General features: G+C 38.2%; 1 protein-coding gene across 1 annotated transcript; it reads right to left on the bottom strand.

The window, feature by feature from the left end:
- Positions 1–9,609: 9,609 nt before the first annotated feature.
- RfC38 (replication factor C subunit RfC38) lies at positions 9,610–26,453 on the bottom strand. Its single transcript, XM_076197812.1, has 7 exons — positions 26,190–26,453; positions 23,574–23,711; positions 21,592–21,757; positions 20,507–20,706; positions 19,982–20,100; positions 15,330–15,498; positions 9,610–13,101 (listed from the first exon to the last, which is right to left on the bottom strand). Exons 1-7 carry the CDS (start codon positions 26,274–26,276, stop codon positions 12,913–12,915), a joined length of 1,068 nt encoding a protein of 355 aa, XP_076053927.1. The 5' UTR covers positions 26,277–26,453; the 3' UTR covers positions 9,610–12,912.
- Between the last annotated feature and the right edge of the window lie 652 nt (positions 26,454–27,105).

Here is a 27,105-nt window from a genome sequence, read left to right as displayed (position 1 = left end):
TTTTATTTCGATTCTTTATGCATTTTCTGTCTTATTTCATTTGTATTTTTCCAGTTACTTCTTCATTTCGATTTATTTTATCTTATTATCTATTGATTTACTTGATCTGATTTATTTATTCTGCTTATATGTTAATTTCAATTTAGTTGTCTATTTATTAATTTTTATTAATTTATTTATTAATTTCTTATTTCATTTATCTGTTCTATTTTATTCACATTTATATATTTTTTCATTCTATATTATCATTATTTTTATTTTATCTATTTTCATTTAATTAATTATTTTTCATTTATTTATTCATTATTACTTCCTTTTTTATAGTTTGCGACCTTCATGATCGATCAGTTGCCACAAGTCTCTCTAACAGGTAACTTGCTTCAGTCATGGCTCGCCATCAAGACATGGCTCAATCCATGGTTTAATGATGATATGGTTTAATGTCACACACTCCCCCCCTATGGGGAAACTAGGACTGTGCCCCTCACAGAGGGCTTGAAAGCGTGGAAGTTAATGAAAGATACCCTTGGTTCAACGTTACTGGTGGCAGGATTCGAACCGCCCTCACCTAGTCTTTCTATGCAAATAATGACGTCCTAACCCGCTCAGCCAGCAAGCTTCATCTATGCGGGAAAGAAAAAATGCGAATTGACTACAAGTACACAGATATGCGTACTGTATGTGGTGTTTGAAGATGTGTATACGAGGACATAAGCTCTTTTATGCGTGTATGTGGACGTAGTTGCATAACTACCTCAATTTCTACGCGAGTTTAGACTGTGCGTTCTTTTGCCATAACGCGCGGTAAATAGCCGGAATGAGGGAATTTACATTATACACTGTTTTTATAACGATGCGAACTGCGTCGAAGAAATAAAAGAGAAGTTAGTTGACTTGGCACTGCGTACTGGATGCACTGGACAATGTCCGAAACCATTATGTTCTTTTTGCGCGCCTTTCTAAGTAACGCAATGTGAAACGCTTGTCTAGTGGTTTCTGTCAAGTCTAGTTAGCATCCTCCAAATGGCAGTGCACAGAGACACACGCGAGATTGAACGTAATCTCTCTATATCTACATAAATTCTTATAGCGAAAATAACTGTAGATTACGAGATTATTATTACTGTAATTTCTTTTTTTAATGAGAGTTCTTACATGACGTAAAGGGGCCATCCACACTGGGTTATTTTCTCCTCCCTCGTCCTACCTCCAACCTCCATTCGAATAACTGGAATATGACTTTGCTTACAGAAATCTAGACTTGTCTAAGAACATTTCAACAGTATATCTAACATTCGCATAGATTTACAATCTTTCAGTTAATCATCTAGCTTTGTTATATAATTACGACGGAAAGAGAATTTAATATTTGGAGATTTGAAAAATAAAAATTGTAACCGAAGTCGTTGGAACTGTTGGAGCTGGTGAAGCCCGTGGAAGCCCAATATGATAACCCTTTAGCCCTCGCTTATAAAGCGAGGCTTCCTTTCTCGCCACTAATAACCAGCGTTTCTATCCCTGGGATGAGGGAAGCAATAATGGGAGAATACAGAAGTTAACAGTGATCAGCATTTTCACTAATAATTAGTCTCCAACAACAAAAGTACACTAAAGCCACTAAAGTACTGATTGCATGAAAATTATAAAGTCAAAACCTTATTGTGTGCGTGTGTGTGTGTGTGTGTGTGTGTGTGATTCACCATGGTCTTGGATCACGTGTAGGACTCGTGATCGACAGCTATTTCCCTCCCGGTAGAGAGCTCAGAGCTCGTACATGACCGATCTATGGTTAACGCTGTGATCTTACACGCACACACACACCCAACTGCCCGCCCACGAGAGCTGGGGTTATGACCCACAGCGCAGCGATACTGAAATGATTTCAGCCCTGGGCGGGATTCGAACCTGGACCACCGTAGTGACGGCCGGGAACTCTAATCACTGCGCCACGAGTCGTGTGTGTGTGTGTATGTGTGTATTTACCTAGTTATATTTTACGGGAAAGGGAGCTATGCTCGTGGTGTCCCGTCTCCATATTTCGTTTTATCTAGACTGTTTTTAAAATTGTGTATCGTTTTTGCACACACCACATTCTCATCTAACCTGTTCCAAACGTCTATTATCCTGTGGGGAAAGCTGTTCTTCTTCAGACCTCTTCTATAATTGTCTTTATTTTCTTTCCATGTCCTCTTGTATCCTTACTTTCCCACTTTATTAGATCCTCTCTATCAATAATTTCCATGTCTTTCATGATTCTATAAATAGTTATAAAGTCTCCTCTCTTCTTTGCTCTAATGTCTGTAGCTCAAGTTTTGCCAGCCTCTCCTCATTAATAGTTCTGAGAGCGTTGGTGCCAATTTGGTAATTACTCTTTGTATTATTTCAAGTTTTATTATACATTTTTTTTGTTCTTGGTAACCACGTCGTCGCTGCATACTCCAGTTGTGGTCTTATCAAAGTGACTAGTATTTTTCCTCACCATTTCTTCGTCCAGGTATGTAAATACCACTTTGATTGATCTTATCAAATTATAAGTTTCTCAAAAAGATATATGTTTTTCAGGGGACATAGTATTCAAAATAATAACTAATAAGTCCTTTTCTTTTTCCATTTTTTTAATTTCTTCCTCTCCCAATGTATATAATCCTACTATTCTTTTTTTTCCTTTTTCCGAATTCCCTCATCCTACACTTCTTAATGTCGAATTCCATCTCCCACTTCCTACTCCATTCCCATACTTTATTGAGATGACTTTGCAGCAATTCACAATCTTCTACAGTGTTCACTTTTATCAACATTTTTGCATCGTCTGCGAAGCTCATATAACTTTCAATTCCTTCATCCGTATCATTGATATATATATATATATATATATATATATATATATATATATATATATATATATATATATATATATATATATATATATATATATATATATATATATATATATATATATATATATATATATGCAGAAAAAAATCACTGGGAAATAAGAAGCTTAGTCCGAACGTTTTCTAAGCTTCTTCTAAGCTTCTTATTTCCCAGTGGTTTTTTCTGCATATTATTTTCACGTGTGCCTTGTGAATTACTGCAATATATATATATATATATATATATATATATATATATATATATATATATATATATATATATATATATATATATATATATATATATATATATATATATAACATTATTAGGGCCAGCACTGTTCCTTGTGGAACTCCACTAATCACCTAATCCCAATTGGAAGGTTTGTCTCTTATCACCACACTCATTTTCCTTTTATGCAAGAAGTCTTCCATCCACTCCAGTAGTTTCCCTGTATTCCTCCTGCAGTTTCTAATTTCTTTAGCAATTTCTTGTGTGGCACGTCATCAAAAGCTTTTTTCAGGTCTAGAAATGTACAATCACCCCATCCATCTCTTTCCTGTATTATATCTATTAGTCTTGAGTAGAAACATATCAAGTTTGTGATACATTTTTTCCAAATGCTTTACCTTTATATAGTGGTACTAAATTTGCTCTTTTCCAATCTTCTGGAATTTTCCCTTCAATGAACTGCTTATTAGACTATGTATTTTGTCTGTTAGTTCGTCCCTGCATTCTTTCAAAATTCAGTTTTCCATTTCATCTGGACCATGCGATTTTCTGACATCGAAATTACCCAAGTGATTCATTACTTAATTCTTTGTTACTTCTATTTCTTTCATGGGGGGGGAACTTTCCCCTCCCACTCGACATCTCTAAGTTTTATGTTCTCCCTCGTAAACACTGATTTAAAATGCTTGTTCATAATTTCTGCCATTTCTATTTCCTCTGTGTATTCTATTCCTCCTTGTCGTAGTTTAATTAATTCTTGTTTGTTTTTCAGTTTGTTGTTTACAATCTATACAATAGTTTTGGTTGATCTTTACATTTTTCTATGACATCCTTTTCATATTTTCTCTTTGCTTCTCTGCGCACTTGTATATATTCATTTCTATAATCATATATATTCCATTTTCGGGTTTTTTGTCTTTCCTCCATTTTATCCAAACTTTATCCCTTTTCTCTTCTGAGTCTATACATATTTTGTTGTACCAACATTTTACATATCCTTTTTTCTTGTTTTTGTCTTGGAACATACTTTTCCACTCCTTCCTTATAATTCTTTATCAAATTTTTCCATTTCTCTTCTACTGTTGTTTCCTCTTTGTATATCCTTTCCCAGTCTGCTTTTTTTTTTCATTTTATAAAAAAAAATTCCATACATCATTCTTCCCTTTCTATATTGTTTTTTTCTCATGTATTTTTCTTCCTTTAATTCCAGTTCTACTAATATGTGGTCACTTTTACTTAGTGGCGTCATATATTCAATCTTGTCCACTATTTCAGGTTCTGATGTGATTATTAGGTCTAGTCTTGATGACTCTTCCTCATTTCTATGCCTAGTATTCTCTTGTGTCCATTGCGTCATTGTATGTTCTATAATCACATCAAGTAGTACATTTCCCCCATAGGTCATCTCCACCCTTCACTGTCATTTCTTCCCAGCAGATTTCTTTACAATTAAAGTTACCCATTATAATTATTCTTCCTCCATCTTCCATTATCTTATTTAGTGTTATCCTTGTGTCTTCTAACATATTCTTGTGCCCTCTCTCTTCACACAAAGACGTTTTAGGAGGCACATAATTTACCACAAACTTCTTGCTCTTCTTGCCCCTGTCCTCTATTTCCATCATGATCATTTCCACTCTATTCTTTCCATATGTAACATTCTTCACATTTCTATCCTTCTTAGTCAGGAACATAACACCACCACCTTCTTTTACTTCTCAGTTTCTGATCCAATAATTACATACACCATGTCCTACACTTTTGGGTGGTAATGGACCTTTCAATTTTGTCTCCACAATTCCATTTATGTCAGGTTCCTTTCCCATCAGATAATTTCATTCAGTTCATTCAAGCCTGTTATTAATTCATCTATATTTGTGAAGGACACTTTTAATTTTCTGTTACCTCCATCCTATTTTCTGTTCCCCTCCCGTTCTCTCCTATTAACCATGTCCTCACTTTCATATCCACCACTTTCCAATAGAATTTCTCTTTGACTTTTTTTTTTTTTTTTTTTTTTTTTTTTTTTTTTTGCTTTCGGTTCTTTTTGTTTTCTCTTCCTCTTTATTCATCTCACTTTTTATCTATACCTGTTTGTACTGATCACTTTCTACTAGTTTTCCTGTTTTGATAAGACATTCTCTGTTGTCGTTTGTGACCTGAATTTAACCTTAATTGGTCTGGTCTTGTCTATACTGTATTTCCCCAGTCTATATATTTCTTCAATTTCTTTCCCTATTTCCTGTTCACCTTCTTGAAATATTTTTAGTACCTTGTTCACTCTTTCTTTCTCATCTCTTACTCTTGTAGTCCTATTTGGATTATGTTTCTCTTCCATTCCTAACATAATTATACATTTCTTTTTATCTGCTAAGTCTCTTACTATATTCTCCTTCTCTCTCATCACTTTAATAACTGTGTCCTTAGTGTGTTCCTTCATCTGTTGTTTCACTATATCTCTAAATTCAATTTTGCTATTCTCCTGAACCTTTTTCCAACCACTTACCTCTTTTGCTATGGACTCTTTATTCTCTTTATTATTCCTCTTTAATTCCTCATTCTCATCCTTTACTTCTTTTAACTCTTTTTAATTCTTCTATTTCTTTATTTAGGTTTTGGTTCTCCTTCTTTAGTTCTTCCAATTTATCAACTCTGTGTAATCAGTGCAAGTTGACTGAACCTAACCTCCCATGATTCGTTCATTTTTGTTAGTTTTTCCTCTAGACTTGCTAATCGGGGGAGGTTGTCATCTCCCTCATTAAATCCATAGAAATAATTATCTCCTCTTTCTATTGCGTTGCTCTTATCTATATTTCTATTTTTTATGCCTTTACTGATTTCTTCGACTTCACCTCTGTCGTTTGCACATCTCTTATTTACATTCCTTCTGACTCCCGGGGCCCACTCGTCCCCTTCCTCATTTTCTTCTATTTTCCTCAGTAATCCCTCCCCTTCTCCTTTTTCTTCACCTTCCCACTACACCACGAGCTTTCCCCTTACCTACAAATCAGGTACTCCCTCGTCGTTGAGATCCACGAAAATTGATCTTTCCCAGAGTTCCAATCTTCGCTGTCACTTTCAGGTCTAGAAATGCACAATCAGCCCATCCATCTCTTTCCTGTATTATATTAGTCTTGAATAAAAACACATTAAGTTTGTGACGCATGATCGTCCTTGTCTAAATCCAAATTGCCTTGGATTTAGTACTTTGTTTTTTCCAAATGCCTTACCCATCTAATTTTGATCATTCACAAATTTTAGCTATCGTACTTGTACGAGAGACCGGTCTATAGTTAGTAGGATCTTCCTTGTTTTCCCCCTTTATATATTGGTACTATATTTGCTCTTTTCCAATCTTCTGAGACTTTTCCTTCTTTCAATGAACTGCTTATTAGACTATGTATTTTGTCTGTTAGTTCGTTCCTGCATTCTCTCAAAATCCAGTTTCCCATTTCATCTGGTCCATCCGATTTTCTGACATCGAGATTGCTCAAGTGATTCATTATTTCTTTCCTTGTTACTTCTATCTCTTTCATAGGGGGAACTTTTTCCTCCCACTCAACATCTCTAAGTTGTAAACATATATCTAAAATGCTTGTTCATAATTTCTGCCATTTCTTTTTCCTCTGTGTATTCAACTCCTTGTCGTAGTTTCTCTAATTCTTGTTTATTTTTCAGTTTGTTTACAAATCTATGAAATAGTTTTGGTTGATCTCTATATTTTTCTATGACATTTTTCGTATTTTCTCTTTTCTTCTCTGCACACTTGTACATATTGATTTCTATAGTGTATATTTTCAATTTTTCAGGTCTTTTGTCTTTCTACCATTTTATCCAAGCTTTATCCTTTTTGTCTTTTAACTCCCTACATCTTTTGTTGTACCAACACTTTACATATCCTTTTTCATGTTTTTGTCTTGGAACATACTTTTCCACTCCTTTATGAAATTTTGTCAAAATATTCCATTTCTCTTCTACTGTTTTTTACTCCTTGTGTATTCTTTCCCAGTCTGCTTTTTGAAAGAATTCTCTTATCTTATCAAAATTTGTTTTTCCATAGGCCTACATCAATCTTCCCTTTCTGTTTTTAATTTTTTCCATGTGTTTTTCCTCATTTAGTTCCAGTTCAACCAATATGTGGTCACCTTTACTTACTGGTGTCTTACATTCAATTTTGTCCACTATTTCAGGTTCTGATGTGATTATTAGGTCTAGTCTTGATGGTTCTTCATTTCTATACCTAGTATTCTCTTGTATCCATTGTGTCATTGTATGTTCTATAATCATATCAAGTAATACATTTCCCCATAGGTCATCTCCACCCTTCACTGTAATTTCTTCCAAGCAGATTTCTTTACAATTAAAGTCACCCATTATAATTATTCTTCCTCCATCTTCCATTATCTTTAGTTATCCTTGTGTCTTCCAACATATTTCTGTGTCTTCTCTCTACCCTCAAAGCCATTTTAGGAGGCACATAATTTACCACAAACTTCCTGCTCTGCCCATACCTATCCTCCATTTCCATCATAATCATCTCTATTCTTTCCATATGTGACATTCCTCACATTTATATTCTTCTTAGTCAGGAACATAACTCCACCCCCTTCCATTCCAATTCATGCATCACAGTATCATCCATATACGACCATTCTCCATTCATTTACCTACAGGGAAGGAGCAATGCTTGTTGGTTTCTATCTCTTACTCCCTATCTTATCATACCCCTAGCCTCAAAACTGTAGTTCCAACTGTGTTTATATCCTTGTTTCAAATTATATTTAGATTTGAATTCATACATTGTTTGAGCTTTGGCTACATTACCTTCTAAGCTATTCCAAATAGTTATGCATCTATATGGAAAACTATTTCTTCACATCCTTTAGACATGTAGTATTTCTTAATTTGTTCCCATGACCTCTTAAAGACCTCCCATCCTTGATCGAGATGTAGTCTGTCAGTGCAATCTATCCCCTTTACCTAGATATTGCAATTATTTCATCTCTTTCTCTTCAATCTTTAAAAGTTGGCTGACCCAGTGCTTTTAGTCTTTCCTCATATGGTTTATCTGCCAGGATGTGTGTGTATTTACCTAGTTGTATTTTACGAGAAGGGGAGCTATGCTTGTGGTGTCCCGTCTTCATCTCATTTTATCTAAACTGTTTTAAATTCATGTATTGTTTTTGCACACACCACTTTCTCATCTAACTTGTTCCAAATGTCTATTACTCTGTGGGGAAAGCTGTTCTTTTTCAGATCTCTTCTATAGCTGTCTTTCTTGATTTTCTTTCCGTCTCCTCTTGTGTTTCTATCATCCCATTTTATTAGATCCTCTCTATTAATAGTTTCTATGCCTTTCATGATTCTATAGTTATCAAATCTCCTCTCTCTCTTCTTTGCTCTAATGTCTGTAGTTCAAGTTTTGCTAGTCTCTCTTCATGATAGTTTTGAGTGTTGGTGCCAATTTTGTAATTGCTCTTTGTATTCTTTCAAGTTTTGATATACATTTTTTGTACTTGGTGACCACATCATTACTGCATATTCCAATCTTGGTCTTATCAAAGTGATTAGTATTTTCTTCACCATTTCTTCATCCAGGTATGCAAATGTCACTTTAATTGTTCTTATTAAATTATAAGTTTCTCCAAAAATTTGTGGGTGTGAATGTGTGTTTATGTACACTTTAAGCCCACTATCGAAGAAATAATATCAGAAGTACAGGAGATCTGTATATTTCGACTACTATCTGTAGTCCTCTTCAGCAGAATTGTCACAAGAGGACTACAGATAGTCGAAATATACGGATCTCCTGTGCTTCTGACATCATTTCTCCGATAGTGGGTTTAAAGTGTACATTTACAAATATAACATTACATTTTCCCATGTGTTTATGTGGTCATGTTTGACTTCCAAATTTGCCTGTGAGTGGATTGCAAGTGAGCATATTAAAATGTCTGAAGATGCCTGCTGGTTGTGTGTTGGGAGGGGATGGCTTGTTGGATGATAGCTGGAGTGTTCTGGGTAAGGAGATGGTACAAGACTACATTACTTATTAAGTGTTCAGTCAAGCATTCGGTCACCTTACAGGATGTGGTTTGTGATGTTGAGTGGTTGGAGTTGAAGTATAAATGGTGATTACCTCTAGTATCTGGCCTCTTTATGACTGTTTAGTTCTGTTTGGTTGGAAAATTTGTTGTTTTTATCAACCTTGTTTCTAAAGGAGAAAGGTCCTTTAGTACGTATGTAATAAGGAGGATGCCTTTATGATCTAGCTTCTCTAAATGTGGTGTAAATTGTTGAAGGGGCCTTTTGGTATGTGCACCTATGTGAGCTTTGCTTTATATATATGTTGTGTTTGTGTGGTAATGTTTGTAGTTCTGCATGCAGGTGCCTACCCATACATTGTCAGGTTAACATGCCCTGTGCAAACCAAAAACTATAGATGTGCCCGAATACTGGTCAGATGTCACAAAGAAAGTAGGAGAGAAAATGAGATACTAATACCATACTCAAATAACTTTACTGATTAGTAAACAGTAAGATATAGTGGAAGACATGTTAATTTTTACTTTTTCAACTATATCTGTATCTACAAGTGAACAAATGGGGTAACAGCGTAATGGGTGTAAGAAATCAAAGAGAATCCCCTCTGTTGATCTTCAGAATCCATCGAAACCAACTCCATCTGGAGATGGACACCATCTCAAGAACAGGCCCGTGATCTCTATAAACTTTAAATAATTTTCTTCCAACTGTTTTAAAACATAGAGAACTGACAAGTGACAACTGTTCCTCCCCTTCCTTCTTCTAGATGGTGATATATACAGAAACAGAGCCACACTGATACAACACAGACAGAAAATCTATGAGAGGAATCTATGAAAGGGCCTGTGGACCACTGTCGACTATTGTGGGTCTTCAAATTTCTAGATAGTGAAACTCACACAACAGTTATTATCATTATATTTACAATGAACCATTAGAGCTTATATACACATACATTCACTTTGACAAGTTCTATTCTTAATACATATACCTAAGGCTTTTTCCCCTTTACAAGGGAGGTAGCCAAAAACCAAAGGCATAAAATCCACTCCCACCCATTCCACCCCTACATACTCCACTCCCTCTCTTTTCTCTTGGCTCCTCCTGCATGATGGGTCATCCCTGCATCTTGCCCACTGCCCTGGGTAAGAAGCTGTGTCGCAAGACACCACACATCCACAGCAAGGCCACTTCATTTAATCTTAATACTACATGACCCATCATCCAGGAGGTGCCAAGATAAGAGGGAGGGAAGAGGGTAGAGGGGAGTGGAGTATGTAGGGGATGGAATGGGTGGGAGTGGTTTCTATGCCTTTGTCTTTTGGCTACCTCCTGTGTAAGGGGGAAAAAAGCCTTTGGTATATGTATGTACTACATGAAGATCTGACAACTCCACTCAAATTATTTAACTCCTAAGCTGGATGAAGCTGTCAAACAAAGAAGACAACAATAACACAATGGTCTTTCATGTGTTCATTTTTTAATACATTTGCTGTTCTTTGCTGACGACACTGCACTTGTAGTAGGATCAGAGGGGTTTGCTGACGACACTGCGCTTGTAGCAGGATCAGAGGAGGGATTGAGGAAGTTAGTGACAGAGTTTGAGAAGGTGTGTGAAAGATGGAAGCTGAAGATCAATGTGGGCAAAAGTGAGGTGATGAGATGTACAAGGGGAGAGAGTGACAGCAGGCTGGAAGTGAGCATAAAGGGTGAAAGACTGGAGGAAGTAGATAGTTTTAGATACTTGGGTGCAAATGTGGCAGGAAAGGGAGGAGTGGGGGTGGAGGTAGAATGTAGACTGAGAGAAGCAAGTAAATGCCTTGGTGGATTAAAAAGTGTAATGAGAAATAGACATCTGGGAATGGATGCTAAGAGGAGGTTATATGAAGGAGTGATTGTGCCAACAGCACTGTATGGGGCAGAAACATGAAACATAAGAGAGGAGAGGAGGAGTTTGAATGGGTTTGAGATGAAATGTCTGAGAAGTATGGTAGGGGTTACTAGGCTAGATAGAGTGAGAAATGAGGAGGTGAGAACAGGAGTGGAAAGGGAGTTGGGAGATAGGGTTGATGAAAGAGTATTGGGATGGTTTGGACACATGGAAAGAATGTGTGAAGAAAGATTAGTGAAAGAAGTGTGGAAGGCAGAGGTGGAAGGAGTGAATATGAGGGGGTGTTACAAAAGAGAGGAATGTCTGAGGAGGAAGGATGGGAGAGGACAGAAGATAGGGGTGAATGGAGAAGGGTTGTGTATGGATGATGCTGTGATGCATGAGGAGGAGTGGGTGGGGGATGGGGGGTGAGGAAGTATGTAGGAGAAATGTACGAGTATGTATGCAGCCCGAAGGGATTTCTCCCCATCTTCTCTTTTTTTGCATGAGGGGACGGAGAGGGGAGGGGTCGCCGAATTTATGAAGCGACCTTGCTGTGTATGTGCTGTCTTGCGACACTGCTTCTAACCCAGGGCAGTGGACAGGATGCAGGGATGACCCATCATCCAAGAGGTGCCAAGATAAGAGGGAGGGAGGAGGGTGGAGGGGAGTGGAATATATAGGAAATGAAGTGGGTGGGAGTGGTTTCTATGCCTTTTTCTTTTTGGCTACCCCCCGTGTAAGGGGGAAAAAGCCTTTGGTATATGTATGTATGTATGTATGTACAAACTCAAGGCTCCTCTCATACAAAATTATCTGTTGTTAACCAGATAGTCCTCCAGAGGTTATGTAACTAAACATAAACATGACAGATGTTTTGTGATGAAGGCTATGATTGATGTTTTTTCTATTAACTGAAACTCTTGGGTGAATAAAATTTGTGTACATACACAAAGAATGTATCAACAACAAACTAGAAAGCTTCAATACATTTGTGAAAATGGTCAACCTTTACATATGCAACATATTTAGTTTTCATTTTTCAGGACCAAATCTATAAATTTACTCATATACAACCCTCTCTGAATATATATACTCTTCTTCAACTCTGTCACCCAAGTACAATTTCATTTACTCAACATCCTGACTACTGCCTTTCCAGTTTGATTCACTCCACATTTCCATTTTTTTCCTTGGTCTACCACTTGACTTTTTTCTTACCCAGAGTAACCATTATAGGAACCCTGCAACATCTAGAAAGCCAATGAGTCAATTGACAGACCCATAGATCTTAAGCCTCGTTGACACTGGGCTAGTTTACAGACCACTAATGCTAGCTGCAAGTTAACTTACCCACTAAGCTAGTTTAGAGGCAAGTTGACTAACTTTCCATTGACACTGGGCAAGTAGAAAGGTAGTTTACAAGTTACTAGCAGCTACTAAACTAGCCCCTTATCAACAAGGCTTTAGTCTAGAACCTGGGCTTGATCCAGCGATCAAGTGACAATCAGCAGGACCTCAAGCGGAGAGGTCTAAGGACTCTGTTTGTGAGAGACGAATCTCTCAGTCTCTTGGACAACATAGAAGAGAAGACTAAATAATTTTATGGATAGGGTTGAATGGTGGTAAGGGGCATAGAACTGCCTAGTATAGGCCTTATGGTCTCTTGCAATCTCTTCCATTATGTTCTTATGGTCATCAGTTACCTTCATTTTGAGAAACGGAAAATAACATCTTGCACAGCAGACGTAAAAGGTGACCATTTTCATGTAAGAATATATGATGATTTCTGACTGGTTAATGAAAAAATATACTTATCAACCTGCAGATAACATTCTGTTATCCAACACACAAGGTACACATATGAACTCATGAACAAATCATGTGAAATACTACATGAGCATAGCCATGTTATCTTCCAGGAATTTTTGGTATATAGACATGAAGGCAGCAATGAAGGCCTCAATGTGGTAAATAACTTTGGAACCAAGAACGGAGCGATGTTCATGGTAAGCTGCAAGGCGTGTGACCTCACACTTTAGCTCACCGTCACAGTTCTTCACCAATTCTTTCAGAAGACCCTGAAGAGTAGAGGTGAGTAGTGATGAGTTATTGGTTCTATAGAGGTATTAGAAAATGATTAGAATACTAGATTAACTTAGTAACTAATCTACAATACTTAGACTATGGACAATTACTCTCCCACAATTGTTTTTCTCAACACCATGATCAGTTAGGTTACCCATTCTTCACTATTAAACTAGAAATTTCTAAATGTGTGATTTTACTTGATGACACATTGTATTCATAATTTCGTTTTTGTTAGAGGAAAATATAGAGTGGAGGATCCCTAACCTCCTCAATCCCTCCCATTTAGTTGCCTTTTCTAACATGTATGAGATACAGCGGCAGAATTCTTTTTCCTCACCATATGAGGACCAGGAAGAAGTATACAAAGACAGGTTTAAGGGGACAGCTGAAGTATCATCCTTCCTTTATGAGTACAGATTTTAAAGTCTTAATAGAGACGAAAGATGCATTGTTCTGGTTCACAGGGGCACCACAAAACAGTCCCGAAAGTATTGCCTGCATGTTATGCAGTCAATATCACACCACCACCATCATCTTTTGTACATCTTATCACCTTACTTTTGCCCACATTTACTTTCAGCTTTCTTCTCTTTCATAACCTTCGCAAGTCCTGTCTGTGAGAAATATGGTAGTAGTTACAGGGTTAGAGTAAGAAATATGTAGATGAGGAGAGCAGGGGGAAGATGCCCTTGGTATACAGATTTATATGATCACTCCTTTTCTGCCGCAACTGTCCTCACTTGTCCATCCCATCATTCACTATCTTACAAAGGATTACAAAGGTGGAGCATGCCAACAGGAGACCTTTTGGTCCATATCTAGGTCGCATGCGAAAACAGATCATATAATAAAATAATAAATAAAAACTATAATAATGTAAATAACAAATAAAATACATAAATAAATGCATAGGTATAGTTAAATAATAAACAGGTAAATAGTAAATAATAATAAATTGACATTTAACTAATAATAAATGAAAATCAAACAGACAAATGATAACAAAACAAAAACAAATAATATAAAATAAATTATAATCATTACAGCATCTTGCTTAGGTGTTTATCTAAATGATTCTTAAAGCTTCAAACTGAACTATATTGCACTACCTGTGCAGGAAGTTTATTCCGTTCATTAACTACACGGTTGGCAAAGTTGTTTCTACCTACTTCCAAATTGAATCTATTTCTGGACAGTCTGAGACCATTGTTTCTTGTCTGATTCTTATTCAATGTGAAAATTTTGTCACTTTTGATGTTGTCAATTCCCTTTAGAATCTACGCTTTTTTAGGGAAAACAGATTCATATGTTTTAGTCGATTTTCGTATGATTTATTGCTGATATTTGGAATCAGTTTTGTGGCTCGCCGTTGTACTTTTTCCAGTCTGTCAATGTCTTTAATGAGATTCGGTGACCACACGGAAACAGCATATTCCATTTTCATCCCACAGAGACATCACAAAACAAATAAAGGACAATGAGAAAAAACTGGGAATAACACAAACTAGATAGGAAAACAACAAACAAATGAGAAATACAACGAAATCCATAAAACAAAAATCTCCACTCTTGATTCCTGATATAACTCACGAAAAATCCCATTCATCAAAACAATAATACAACTTCATGAGCAAGCTTCTCCAAAACAAATTTCAAACCTAAACTCCACAAAAAAGGCATGTGCATGCAAGCACACTTCACGCACCTACACACACACATACACACACCAAAAGACATTTTCCCCCCTCACAGAGGGATGGCCAAGTCAAAGCATGCACCCATTCCCAATCCATTATTATTAATACCTCTCATCTTAATCATGAGCTGCACGTGTGCACTGTATGTGTATAGGTTGTATGCAGAGGTGTCAAAGAGGAAGAAGATGGATATTCGCACTACAACAAGACTACAATATTCTGCATGTGTTCCCTCAAGGTCTGCATCCTTTCCCTCACCTCCAATTGGAGGTGTTACCCTATGGGGGGCAGTACTTGGTCTTTGGAACAGGCCCAAAAAGTCAATAACTACCACACTCACTTCCTTCAGACCTATCTTTCCATTTCTTTTTTTTTTTTCTTTTTTAAGGAAGTCAGTGCTCTGATGCCTACCCTCCCACACATTCTAGTTGACAAAATTGAAAATAACACATGCCCATTACCTATAATACAATAACATAATACCTGAAGAGTCACTCACCAACCCAAAAGCAATGTCTTACCTTAAAGATGACATCTGGAGGTATGCAGTGTGTCAACAATTCATAGATATTTGTCCTCACTTCCAAGAGCCTGTTGGGGCTCTGCTGCTCCACAATTTTCCGTGCTGTTTCTTGCAAGAACATCTCCCAGTCAGGCAGCATAACCTCCTGGTTGGAGCTGAAGGGGTACCTGTGGGTAGCAGACATATCCAAATAAATGACCAAGCAGTAATAATTCTATCTATCTATATACCAAGCCCTTTTTCCCCCTTATAAGAGAGGTAGCCAAGTCAGAGGCACACACCTCTTCCCACCCATTTCACTCCCTTCCACCACCCTTTCCAACCCGTCCCATCTCAGCTCCTCATGGATGACGGGTCATCCCTACATCTGCCAACTACCCTCAGTCAAACACAATGCAGCAACACTGCAAGGCCACTTCACTTAATCGACAATCCTCCCTCTCCGTCCCCTCATGCAGAAATAGAGAAAACAGGGAGAAATCCCTTCAGGCTGTGTCAAAATACCATTCACACATGAGCACCCACTAACCTCCCACAGTGCCTTCCTCTCTATCCTGTCATAAGCTTTTTCCAAATCCATAAAAGCCCAAAATACATCCTTATCTTTTCCTAAAGCTTTCTCTTATATCTGTCTTACCACAAAAATCTGATCCACACAACCCCTACCTGTCCTACACCCACACTGCTCCTCACCAATTACTCCCTCTGTTCCTTTCCTAATCCTCTCAACGAGGACCATCCCATAAGCCTTCCCAATTACACTTAAACTCTGAAACTACTACACTCACTTGTCTCCTTTTCCCTTGTAAAGTGGGACTATACAGGCACTCCTTCAGTTCTCCAGCACTCTACCCTCTCTTAAGCAAACATTAAATAGCCTCATCATCACTGTACCTCCTTTTTTTAGACATTCTGCATGACACCCATCCAACCCAGATGCCTTACCTGCTCTCATCATCTTAACACCTGTCTTCACCTCATCTTTCCTTATTTCTCCTCCATTTTCCTCACTCATCAATGTCATTTTCTCAGCACTTCCCACTGCAACTACCTTTCCCTCCTTATCCTCCTTCCCATTTTGCAACTCCCTAAAATACTCTGCCCATCTTCCTCTTATTCCCTCCTCTTCCATTATCATCTCTCCATCTCCACCTTTTACCTTTTCTTCTCTACTTGATTTACCTCCTCTTCCTCTCGTAATTTCCTTCCAAAACATCTCCTTATTACTTTCAAAATTTTCTGGCATACTCTTACCCCATTTCACATCTGCTCTTCTCTTTACCTCCTTTATCTTTTGCTTTACTTCTCTTTTCTCTATACCTCTCATATGATTCTCTCATCATTTTGTAACCAATCTGTGAAAGCTCGCTTCTTCTCTTCTACAACCTTCTTTGCTTCCTCATCCCACCACTCACTACCCTTCCTTCTATTTCCTCCTGTCCTCCTTGTTCCACACACCATATTTGCACACCTTTTGACTCCCTCCTTGAACCATCCTCATTCCTCCTCCTAGTTGTTGTTGTTGTCGTTCCCTAGACTGTCTGTCCAAGCAGTCCCGTCTCCCCAAGGAAGGCCACAGCCGAAACTGGGTTTTCCCACAAATCCTTTATAGAGTGTATGTTGTGTTGTTTGCGTGCATGATTGTGTATAATGCAGTCTTCCATTATGTGTTGTATGGTATGGGGTGAATCCTCCTAGTTCTACTCTATCCTTCACTCTCTCCCACTCCTCTCTTAGCTTTTGTACTCCTCCTTTTCTTTCTCATTTAAGGGGGTACGCGACACCTGGAGGTCATTTTCTAAAATATTTAGAGTAAAGAGCTGAAACTTCTCAGGTAAATAGGTATCCATATTGCTTACATTTTAGGTGAAGCAGAATGATGTATGTACACATGTACATATGTACACATGTACACATGTACGTATACCAGTAGCAACATTTAAAAGTGCACAGCACCATAATACGTGGACCAATTTGTTTTATATTTTGGCTATGATTAGTCAGTAGGCACACCTAGGGCCGGTCATTGAGTAATTGAACAATTTCCTTTATACTTTTGCATACAGGCATTTCAATTTTAATGGCTGGCAAAAATTGTGAAAAATACAATTTTTTTGCTCTTGTTTCCATTATTACTCCGAACTCTTTCATCCTATTCAAAATATTCGAACGATCGGCCCTAGCAGTTACTAAAAGTAATATTCCCTGTAAGTTTCATTTAAATCTAATGTATATTAGATTTTTTATGATTAAAAAAAAGTAGAAAAATATCGAACGGAGATATGGCAACTTGAAATATGAATATATCTGTAACTTGCTTATAGTTTCACCAATTTGACTGATTTTTTCATGGCTTTATTCTTATTATATAATAAGTAAGTACAGTAAAAATTATCAACATATTTTAATTATAAGTACTTTAAATACTGAAAAACTAAAGTATAAGTATGTCACAGTAGTGACGACGCACAGACGACAACATCATATAATTTGCTTTTTTGCACCTTTGGCGGTTTCTTCATATGAAACCTCTCTGCTGGGGGTCTTCAGGGTATCTAAATCATTGGAAAGAGGTTTATTTTCCAGTAGTGGGCACCTTCTCTTTCCTCATCAGATTCCCCTCGCCAATCTATGTTGGTAGGGCACCCCCTCCAGCATCATATGATGTCCCTTCTTCTTTCTTCTTCCTGTATAGCCTTGATCTTTTTCCTCTTGCTTTCTTCTTTGGATTTAATCTTCCTCTTTGAATTGTTTAGTCTAATGTTGTCCTTTACCTCTGTCACCGTCACAGAGGTGCAGGTGAGGGCGGTGGTGGAGTGAGAGGTGGTGAGATCTTTAGTCGTCTTTGACTGCTTGCCATCTTTAACTGCTGTTTTTTGTCATTGTGATGTTCTTTTTGCTACCCATGATGACTGTACTAAAGAGTAATATGTACTAGCTAAAGTAATAGATTGCAATGAGAGCTCATGAGACATGCGTACTTCCCTTTTCAGAGTTAGCCGGTAACTAACGCTTAGTTTCGCACAAAGTTGGCGAAATATTCTCCCTCCACCTTCCTCCCTTCCCCTCCACAATCGTATTGGCCGTTGATACACTGGGCGAGTGTAAATTCAATCAAATTTCAACGTTATTCGCTGCGCCTGAAGGTCCTAAGTGGCACGCCTCCTTCTAGTGTGGGTTGCGCCTTTAAATCTGTCCCTTTAATCCTCACCCAGGACCTTTAAATTGCGCGCGGCTGGAAAATTATTTGTCGGGATTTATTTCTAAGTGGTATACGAACATTTTGAACACAGTTTTGAAAAATGCCATATCTTGACCAAATTCACCCCCCCAGGTGTCGCGTACCCCCTTAAGCAGTTCAATATAAGCACCTCCCTACCTTCTGTCCTTTTCCTCTTTCTCCATCTATCCTCCACTCTCAACTTACCTTCCACCAAAAAATGATCTGATATTCCCTCACTCTCTCCCCTTAGAATATGTACATCCTTAACTCTTCCTACTATACTCCTGGTTACCACTATGTAGTCTATTAATGCTTTATCTAGCATCCTTCCATCCACCACTTTCTCCCATGTGTACTTGTACTTGACTTTCTTCCTAAACAATGTATTTGCTATCAACTCTCTTTCTAGACACATCTCCACCATCAACTTTCCACTACGATTTTTTCCTGGAACTCCACACTTCCCAACCACTCTGTATACTGGTTCATTTCATACACTAGCATTAAGGTCTCCCAATACAACTACATTGACATTTCTCCCTAATCCCTCTATGCACTCATTAATCTATCCAAAAAAGCCTTCCTTTCTTCTACACTCTTCTCACTACCAGGCCTATATGCATTTACAAAAACCCACATCTCCCTTCCCAGTTTCACCTTCATCCACATTAACCTTTAAGAAACCTTCCACTCCACCACACGCTTACCTACCTCTTCATTTACTAGTATAGCCATCCCCTCTCTCCCTCATCCTTTCTTCATTCCTGAGATCCTCCCAACTACACTCCCAAACTCAAACTTGTCCCTCCCTTTCAACTTAGTTATACTCAATGTCAACACATCCATCTTTCTTCTCAAACACACTGCCTATGTCTCCCCTTTTACTCTCATCTGTACCACATCCACGCACATTAGAAGACCCAAACCTTGGGGTACTAGTTGGGAAACTCCTCCTAGACCCTCTTATGCATTTACTTTTTTTAGGAATGTCCCCTTTGGGGCTACAGGGAGAAGGTTACCTAGTCCTATCCCCATCCCATTTTTGTTGCCTCATACAACTCACATGGAAAGAGTTGGTAACAGTATTCTTTTCCCCCAACACAGGGTTTGGCAAAGAAAGGAAACGATTATTCTGAGGAATGGTACAGGACAGTAACAAGAGTGGGGGGACAGCATAATGGAGGGACAGTCACACCATAATAAAGTATCATCATTTCTCGTATGAATAGATTTCCTCTACCACAGACAAAATGATGCGTGGCTCTGGTCCATTGGGGTGCCCCATATAGACCCTAAAGTATCAGCTGCATACTACTTAGCAGCTTTTAACCCCCACAATAGCATGCAGCCAATACAAGTAAAGAATATAATTACCAGGATAATGATCTATTCTATGAGATGGAAGCAAAAAGTTCATAAGCACTTACTGTTGCACTTTGCTGCACTCACACATCAGAATGGCCCTTCGTAAGTTGCGGTTAGCCTTTGCAGCAATTTTCATTCCAAATTCATTCGGAAGATTCAAGCCCTCCTTTTTGCACACATTCTTGAAGAAAAAGAAACAAGTAAACATCAACACTGAAAATATGCTGAATAGGAATGCTCGACAGTTTGTAGTTAACACTAGACATGGTTATAAAATTGCTATAGTAACTTTGCACAATGAAGCTGTCTTGCTTTATTAATAAACTAATGTAAGAATACTTCTACAGTTTTGTCAAAATATTACTATTTTGAATAACATGTACAAGAGAGACCAGGGGCAATGGATTGATCGATTTACCAAGAACATTTACTCACTTTCCTTCATCTACATTTACTATAATTCACCTTAACCTCCACTCATCCATTCACGATCACATGTGAACACAGACACTTAAATCTCTCCACTTCCTCCAGCATCTCAACCTTTAAACTCCCATCAAAATGAATGAAAAACTATATATACATACCTGAAGAATATTGACAATCTCTTCCTCTGTGGGTGCCGGAACCCTAATACCAAGACACCTACTCCTTATGGCAGGGATGACCTTTGAAGTTGAGTTGGCACACAAGATGAGTCGGCAGGAGCTCATATATTTCTCCATGGTACGGCGGAGGGCATGCTGGGCATCTTTGGTCAGGCGATCCACCTCGTTGAGTACTACAACTGCAATAATACATTATGTTAACCTTTACGTTAGATACTATGAATACATAAAGCAGGCCACCCTGCTGTGGTTTGGTCATTTTATGAAAACGGATGAGAGTGAATATCCTAAAGGATACATGAATCTCTGGTACTGGAGGCAAGACCAAGGGACAGACCAAGGAAAACCTGAATGAATGAAATGATACTCTCATATCCAATTCTCAGGACCACAACTTGCAGGCTTTCCTCATCAGTCCTGAATGGGACAAATAAAACTATAAAGGAGAGCTGCCAGGATGTTTTACAAGCAAAAATGTGTGTGACAGTGATACCAAGAAGAGTATGCAGATTAAGCCAGTTACCTATTCAATGTGAGGGGTGCACCAGGGATGAAGTAGCACTACTACAAGGGAAGTAATGTGGGGCAATTTTGTTATTGGTTAAACAGCAAACTGTACTGTATTTCACTGACAACATTTCACCAATATTTCTATCTTTAAGCACAATACCATATCAATATTGGGGACCATTTTAAGTTAATAAATTTAGGTGGAGGGGCTGAGTTGGTTAGTATTGTGTACATAAAATTACTCAAATGAAACTGTACACTTTTAATGGATAGAAGACTTCAGGAGGGATTTTCTGTTGGTTGTATTGATATCTGTACTCAGTTACTGACTTTTCCATGGGGAATTCCTTGTCAAGTGTGTGGGGAGGACAGGGATGTCCCCGTATGCACTTGGAAGGCATAAAATACGACTAAAATGTTAATTATGTTTAATTAACCATTTGACTACAAGAGGGATTTCTTTCTGTTAAATAAAAATGTCTGACAGAGACCTCATGTAAAATAAAACAAAATGGTTAATATTGTCCCTGGCTTCTCTTGAACAAGGTTCTTACCTTTGAAATCTCTCTGCCCTGTAGAATCTAGTTGATATGATGAAGCCATGGTTTTGATGAGTTCTTGTATGACAATACGGTCATATATTCCAGCATCACTGGGGTTGACCTCAATGTGATAGTTGCTTGCAATTGTGAAGATTTCAAGTTTCTTTTTAGATGGAGTCTGGAAATACCCAAGCCATCAATTTATAAACTATGCTTATCACAATTCATATATGGTTGACTTTACTATCTTGCTCAAAAAGAATGATGGGTGTTACATGGATGGATAGTGAGAAATGTGGAGGTGATGCAGAGAACAAGAGTGAAGAGAAAGATGTTGAACAGGATAGACCAAAGAAAGGCTGAGGGAGAAAAGATGGGCAAAATGTGTGGATAACAGAAGTATATAGAGTAAACTTGAGAGAAAAACAAAGAATGATGTGGTTGGATGGAGTGAATGGGGTACTGGGTTCACCAGGAATGTCAGTCATGCAAGGAGAGTGTGCAAAAGACACTAGTAATCAAAATTATTTTGTATAAAGGAATGGCACTGCTCTGTAAAGTTTTGGAGCAGATAATTAGGGGAGCTGGCATATAATGAAGCAGTTGGGGTAAACCACCACCAGTTGTTGTTGTTGTTGTTGTCGTCGTTCCCTAGGTTGTCTGTCCAAGCAGTCCCGTCTCCCCAAGGAATGCCAAAGCCGAAACTGGGTTTTCCCACAAATCCTTTAGAGTGTATATTGTGTTGTTTGCGTGCATGATTGTGTATAATGCAGTCTTCCATTATGTGTTGTATGGTATGGGGTGAAGTGTTACATCCTGGGCAGCTGTTCACAATACGGTCATCCAGCCTCTTCTGGTAGCTTAGAAGTGCTGGGTGGTGGCCACACCGCAGTCTGGCCAGGTGGACCAGCACCAGTTGTACGACCTTGTTGTATTTACCTAGTTGTATTTTACGGGACGGGAGCTATGCTCGTTGTGACCCATTTTTGTATCTCTCCACATCCAATTTATTCTTGAACTCGTGTATAGTTCTGGCATTCACTGTTTCACTGTTTAGTTTGTTCCAGACATCGATCACTCTGTTCTTTTTCAGGTCTCTTTTGTAACTGTCCTTCTTTAGCTTCTTATTGTGTCCTCTTGTTTCTCTCTTGTCCCATTTCAATAGGTCATCTCTATCGAGAACTTCCATCCCTTTCATAATTCTGAAGATGGTCAACATGTCGCCTCTTTCCCTTCTCTGCTCTAATGTTGACAGCTGTAATTTCTCCAATCTTTGTTCATATGTCAAATTTAATAGGGTGGGTGCCATCTTTGTTCCCACTCATTGGATTCTTTCTAATTTCTTTGTGTTTTTCTTTGTGCTTGGTGCCCACATTGATATAGCATATTCTAGTTTCGGTCTTATCAATGTAGTAATTATTTTCTTAACCATCTCTTCATCCATGTAGTCGAAGGCCACTTTCATTGATCTTAATAAGTTGTAAGTCTCTCCGAATAATTCATTTACATGTTTGTCAGGTGGAGGTACTGCATTGCCTCTGATCCAAGGAGAATGGCAGGGTGAAGGAGTGATCCTTCATCCATTAGGTGCAAAGATGGAGGGGGCAATGAATGGGTTTTGGATGGGTGTGGAAAAGGTGTAGGGTGAGTGTATGCTCTGACTCAGTCATCCCTTTATATAAGAGATTTCATTCATGTTGAGTCCACAAAGTCCTACTCAACAAATTGGGAACATATGAGTACCTGAATTCAAGGCAAAATCAACCAGTACTCTCTCTGCTCTGTTTTAAATTAACTGATTATTGAAGAAAAAAAAAAAAATTACATATCATTTAACTATTTCAACAGTTAATGTATGTTATAGCTTTTTGTTTTGTTAATGTTCAGTGCTAATTAAAATGGCAGATGTGAAACTGGGTTCCTGGAGAAGTGATAGTAATATCAGGGAAAATAAAAATAATATACAAAATATTGAAATAAAAAAGAAAACTAACCGTGAAATTCTGGTGTTCAATACGCAGCTTCTCAACTCCAATACCATACAGCTCACGCAGCAAACACATGATTCGTGTTTTCTTACCAGCACCTGAAGGGCCATATACCAGGAGATGTGGAAAATCCCCTCCTTCTACCTGTGTACAATAATAAACATTACTTGATATTATCTTATTCCATACGAGATAGTGACTCAATAAGTATAAATACCAATAAATCTAGAGTATGTTGCAACTCAATGCACACTAGTAAATAAAAGTAGACAAATAATGGAGGTGCAGCCCTGAAGGGATGACACATTTTCCAAACTGGGCCTAATACCTCTATCAATTGTAACAATATTTAATTTTTTTAGAAGTGCACAGCTATGCAATATAGCAACAGCAAATTAAATATATATCCATTTTGTAAATTATAATACATCAATTAAAAAAAAATGCTAAAAACAAATACAATATAGAACGGAGCTGCAACAGTAGGTTCATATTGTCATTTGTCCAGTACCACTTCAAGTGACATCACACAATTTATTTTTAAAACAGTGCTATGGAGCTATGAAACTCCTCTACACTCAGCAGTCCAATCAGATGCCAAAACAAGCTGTCAACATCCCTGATTATGATGACAATGACCCTGATGACCTCCAGAATTACAGGTACCATATTACTAAATGCAGGTTAGGTTAGGTTAAACAGCCTCATCATACTTTAATTTCTTCACCTTCTGCATCTTTCAAACCAAAGATGGCATCTCAAGCAGTCTTCATAGCTCTGTTTATTAGTGTACCACTTTTATCAACAATTTTTGTTATTGATTTTTCCTAAGAAAACTGTATATTACATTGTTGTATTACAATTAAAAAATAAATATTTAATTTTCATTTGCTTTATCACATTGGTGTGCATTTCTAAAAATTTACCCATACTTCTTCTATCTGTCAATCTAAAACCAAGGTAATAAGCAGAGTACCACAAGGCTCTGTCCTCGGCCCCCTCCTATTCCTAATTCATATGAATGACATCAATAGGAGAGTGGACTCAACCCTCCTGTCTTTTGCCGATGATACCCACATCAGCTGTGCAGTGCTGAAAAGTGAAGATATGGATTATCTACAAAACAACTTTAACACAGTTTATGCTTGGGCCAATGACAGCAACATGCAGTTCAACGAAGTGAAGTTCGAGGTCTTGAGATATGGCACAAACCAAGGCATTAAAGACAATACTGAACTGCACACAGTAGGAGGTATGAAAATCACACCCAAAGCCCAGGTAAAATGCCTGAGCATTCGTCTAGGTGATGATGCCACTTTCCAGCACCAAATCACACAGTCCATGAAAAGAGCAAGAGGGATGGCCAGCTGGGTACTAGGGACTTTCTCCTCAAGAGAGGTACAAGTAATGCTTACCCTTTGGAAGGCACTTATTCAACTGATCCTGGACTACTGCAGCCAACTCTGGTCACCACACAAACGAGGAGACATCCAGAAGCTTGAGGCTGTCGAAAGGAATTACACCAGGCACATCAGAGGGATGAAAGATCTCAACTATTGGGATAGCCTGGAAGCACTTGGTCTCTACTCCTAACAAAGGAGGAGAGTAAGATACAGGGCAATCTATATGTGGAAAATCCTAGAGGGCCTTGTTCCTGACCCCACGCCTTCAACAATCAAGCACTACCACAGTGTAAGGCACGGGTGAAAATGTGAGAGACAGACTCTCCCACCAAGAGCCCCAGGGAGGCTCAAGACCTTATTGGCATCCAGCCTAGGCCACGAGGGTCCAAAAATCTTCAACGCCCTCCCAAAAGAGAAGAGAGAGAGAACCAAATGCTCGGTGGACAGCTTCAAGCATGCACTGGATAGGTTTCTACGGAAGGTGCCACACAAGCCCCCAGTGCCAGGCTACACCGCCATCAGTAGGTTCTCATCAAATACAATAACAGACCAACTGGCCCTCGTGAGAAGGGACAGCAGGACTGGCAGCAGCAGTAGATCACTATGGCTGTGAGGACTGTCCTCGGAACTTAACCAAGTAAACCAAGTAAGTAAATTGGTGGTTCGAGCGAGTGTCAGTTCAAGCATGCAGCAGTTAGTTACCAACTCCCTTTGTATTTTACTGTCGATACAGTTTTTGGGTTATGGAATAGGTATAGCTATATTTACATAAGGATGATATCTGAATATATGTGGAATTAGGTTATATAATGGTGTGTTGGATGGCATAACAGAACATAACATAACCTAATCTAATCGCTTGCTCGATGTAATACCCACTCGAACTGACACCTTTTCAAATCAAATCACTCCCCTTTCAATTAATCATATGATGATATGACAACTAATATTACAAAAACACTCCCATATCTCTTCCTGAAAGGATCTATGGGAGGACCTAAGCCATAAACCTGTTTAACTAATAACTGTGTTACTGTTAATAGTAATACCCGTAATCCTTCCATTTTTATTTTGGTTACAAGCCCAAATGAAAGAGTGACGGGTATGAACTATTAAAAGTGTACCAGCCATTGAAAATATCACAAGCGTTACAACTACACATACCCATCTTACTGTAAATCTAACATTATATTAATTAATAAACTGGAATTCCTCTTACCAGTTTCTTCAGGTGTTTTGCTTGCTCCTCATGATAATCCAACTTATTCAGTTCTTTCGGGCGATATTTGTCTACCCACAGACTCATTCTGCGTAAATTATATTATTCTGAATGTCCACCTATATCTTTATTTAGTAATTGTAATCTACCAGCGCCCCTCGTTCTAGAACAGATAAATTCGACAATCTTTTTCGTAACTTTGTCGGTCTGCTTCCGTTCTCGCGGGAAATAAACAAACTTCGTGTCTTACAGCAAGAAAAGGGCTAGGTTGTTAGCAGCATTGAATTTAATGCCAATAAACTCATCACCTTTCATTAACAACTCAGCAATTCCTGTATCGTAACATAATTATAGGGAAAATATAATTTCAATGTCTCTGAGTGAAACGCATATCCATATTATTTCTTTTAGAAAATATAAAATAATTTAGCTAGATTTAGCATACAAATTATGATAGGTTTGTCGCACAATAACCCCCATACTGGTTGCTACAAAAATGACGAGTGAACTTAAGTTACTATTTCCTCTAGAGATGCAATTTATTCACAGACTAGGATTCCATTTATATAGGTACCGATACTTCGAAAACATACAACCAATATAATGATGCCTATCCTTTGAATCCAGTGTAATCAGCTCAAGTATACAAACAGGGTGCCAGCAATGAAATGTGCCACTGGTTATTCGCACTTCTGACGTCCGGTATTGCAAAGAGGGACTGGAAAACCAGTGAAATGTCATGCACTTTGCAGAGATAGAAACCGATCTTTATGCGTCCGAGACAACGCAGCTATAGTCGCTGCTTACAGAATGATGACTGACGCGAAAAGTCTGCGTGTGGTCAACAACAGAATAAGAATATATCGAATATCTGTTTAATCCATGGTGTAACCCTCGGTGTTATATGCTTAGAGAA

The sequence above is a fragment of the Oratosquilla oratoria genome, chromosome 14 (assembly GCF_046742065.1).
Source record: "Oratosquilla oratoria isolate Oo_2021 chromosome 14, ASM4674206v1, whole genome shotgun sequence".
Lineage (NCBI taxonomy): Eukaryota > Metazoa > Arthropoda > Malacostraca > Stomatopoda > Squillidae > Oratosquilla > Oratosquilla oratoria.
Note: the sequence above shows the minus strand (reverse complement) of the source record. Positions and strands in the feature narration are given on the sequence as shown.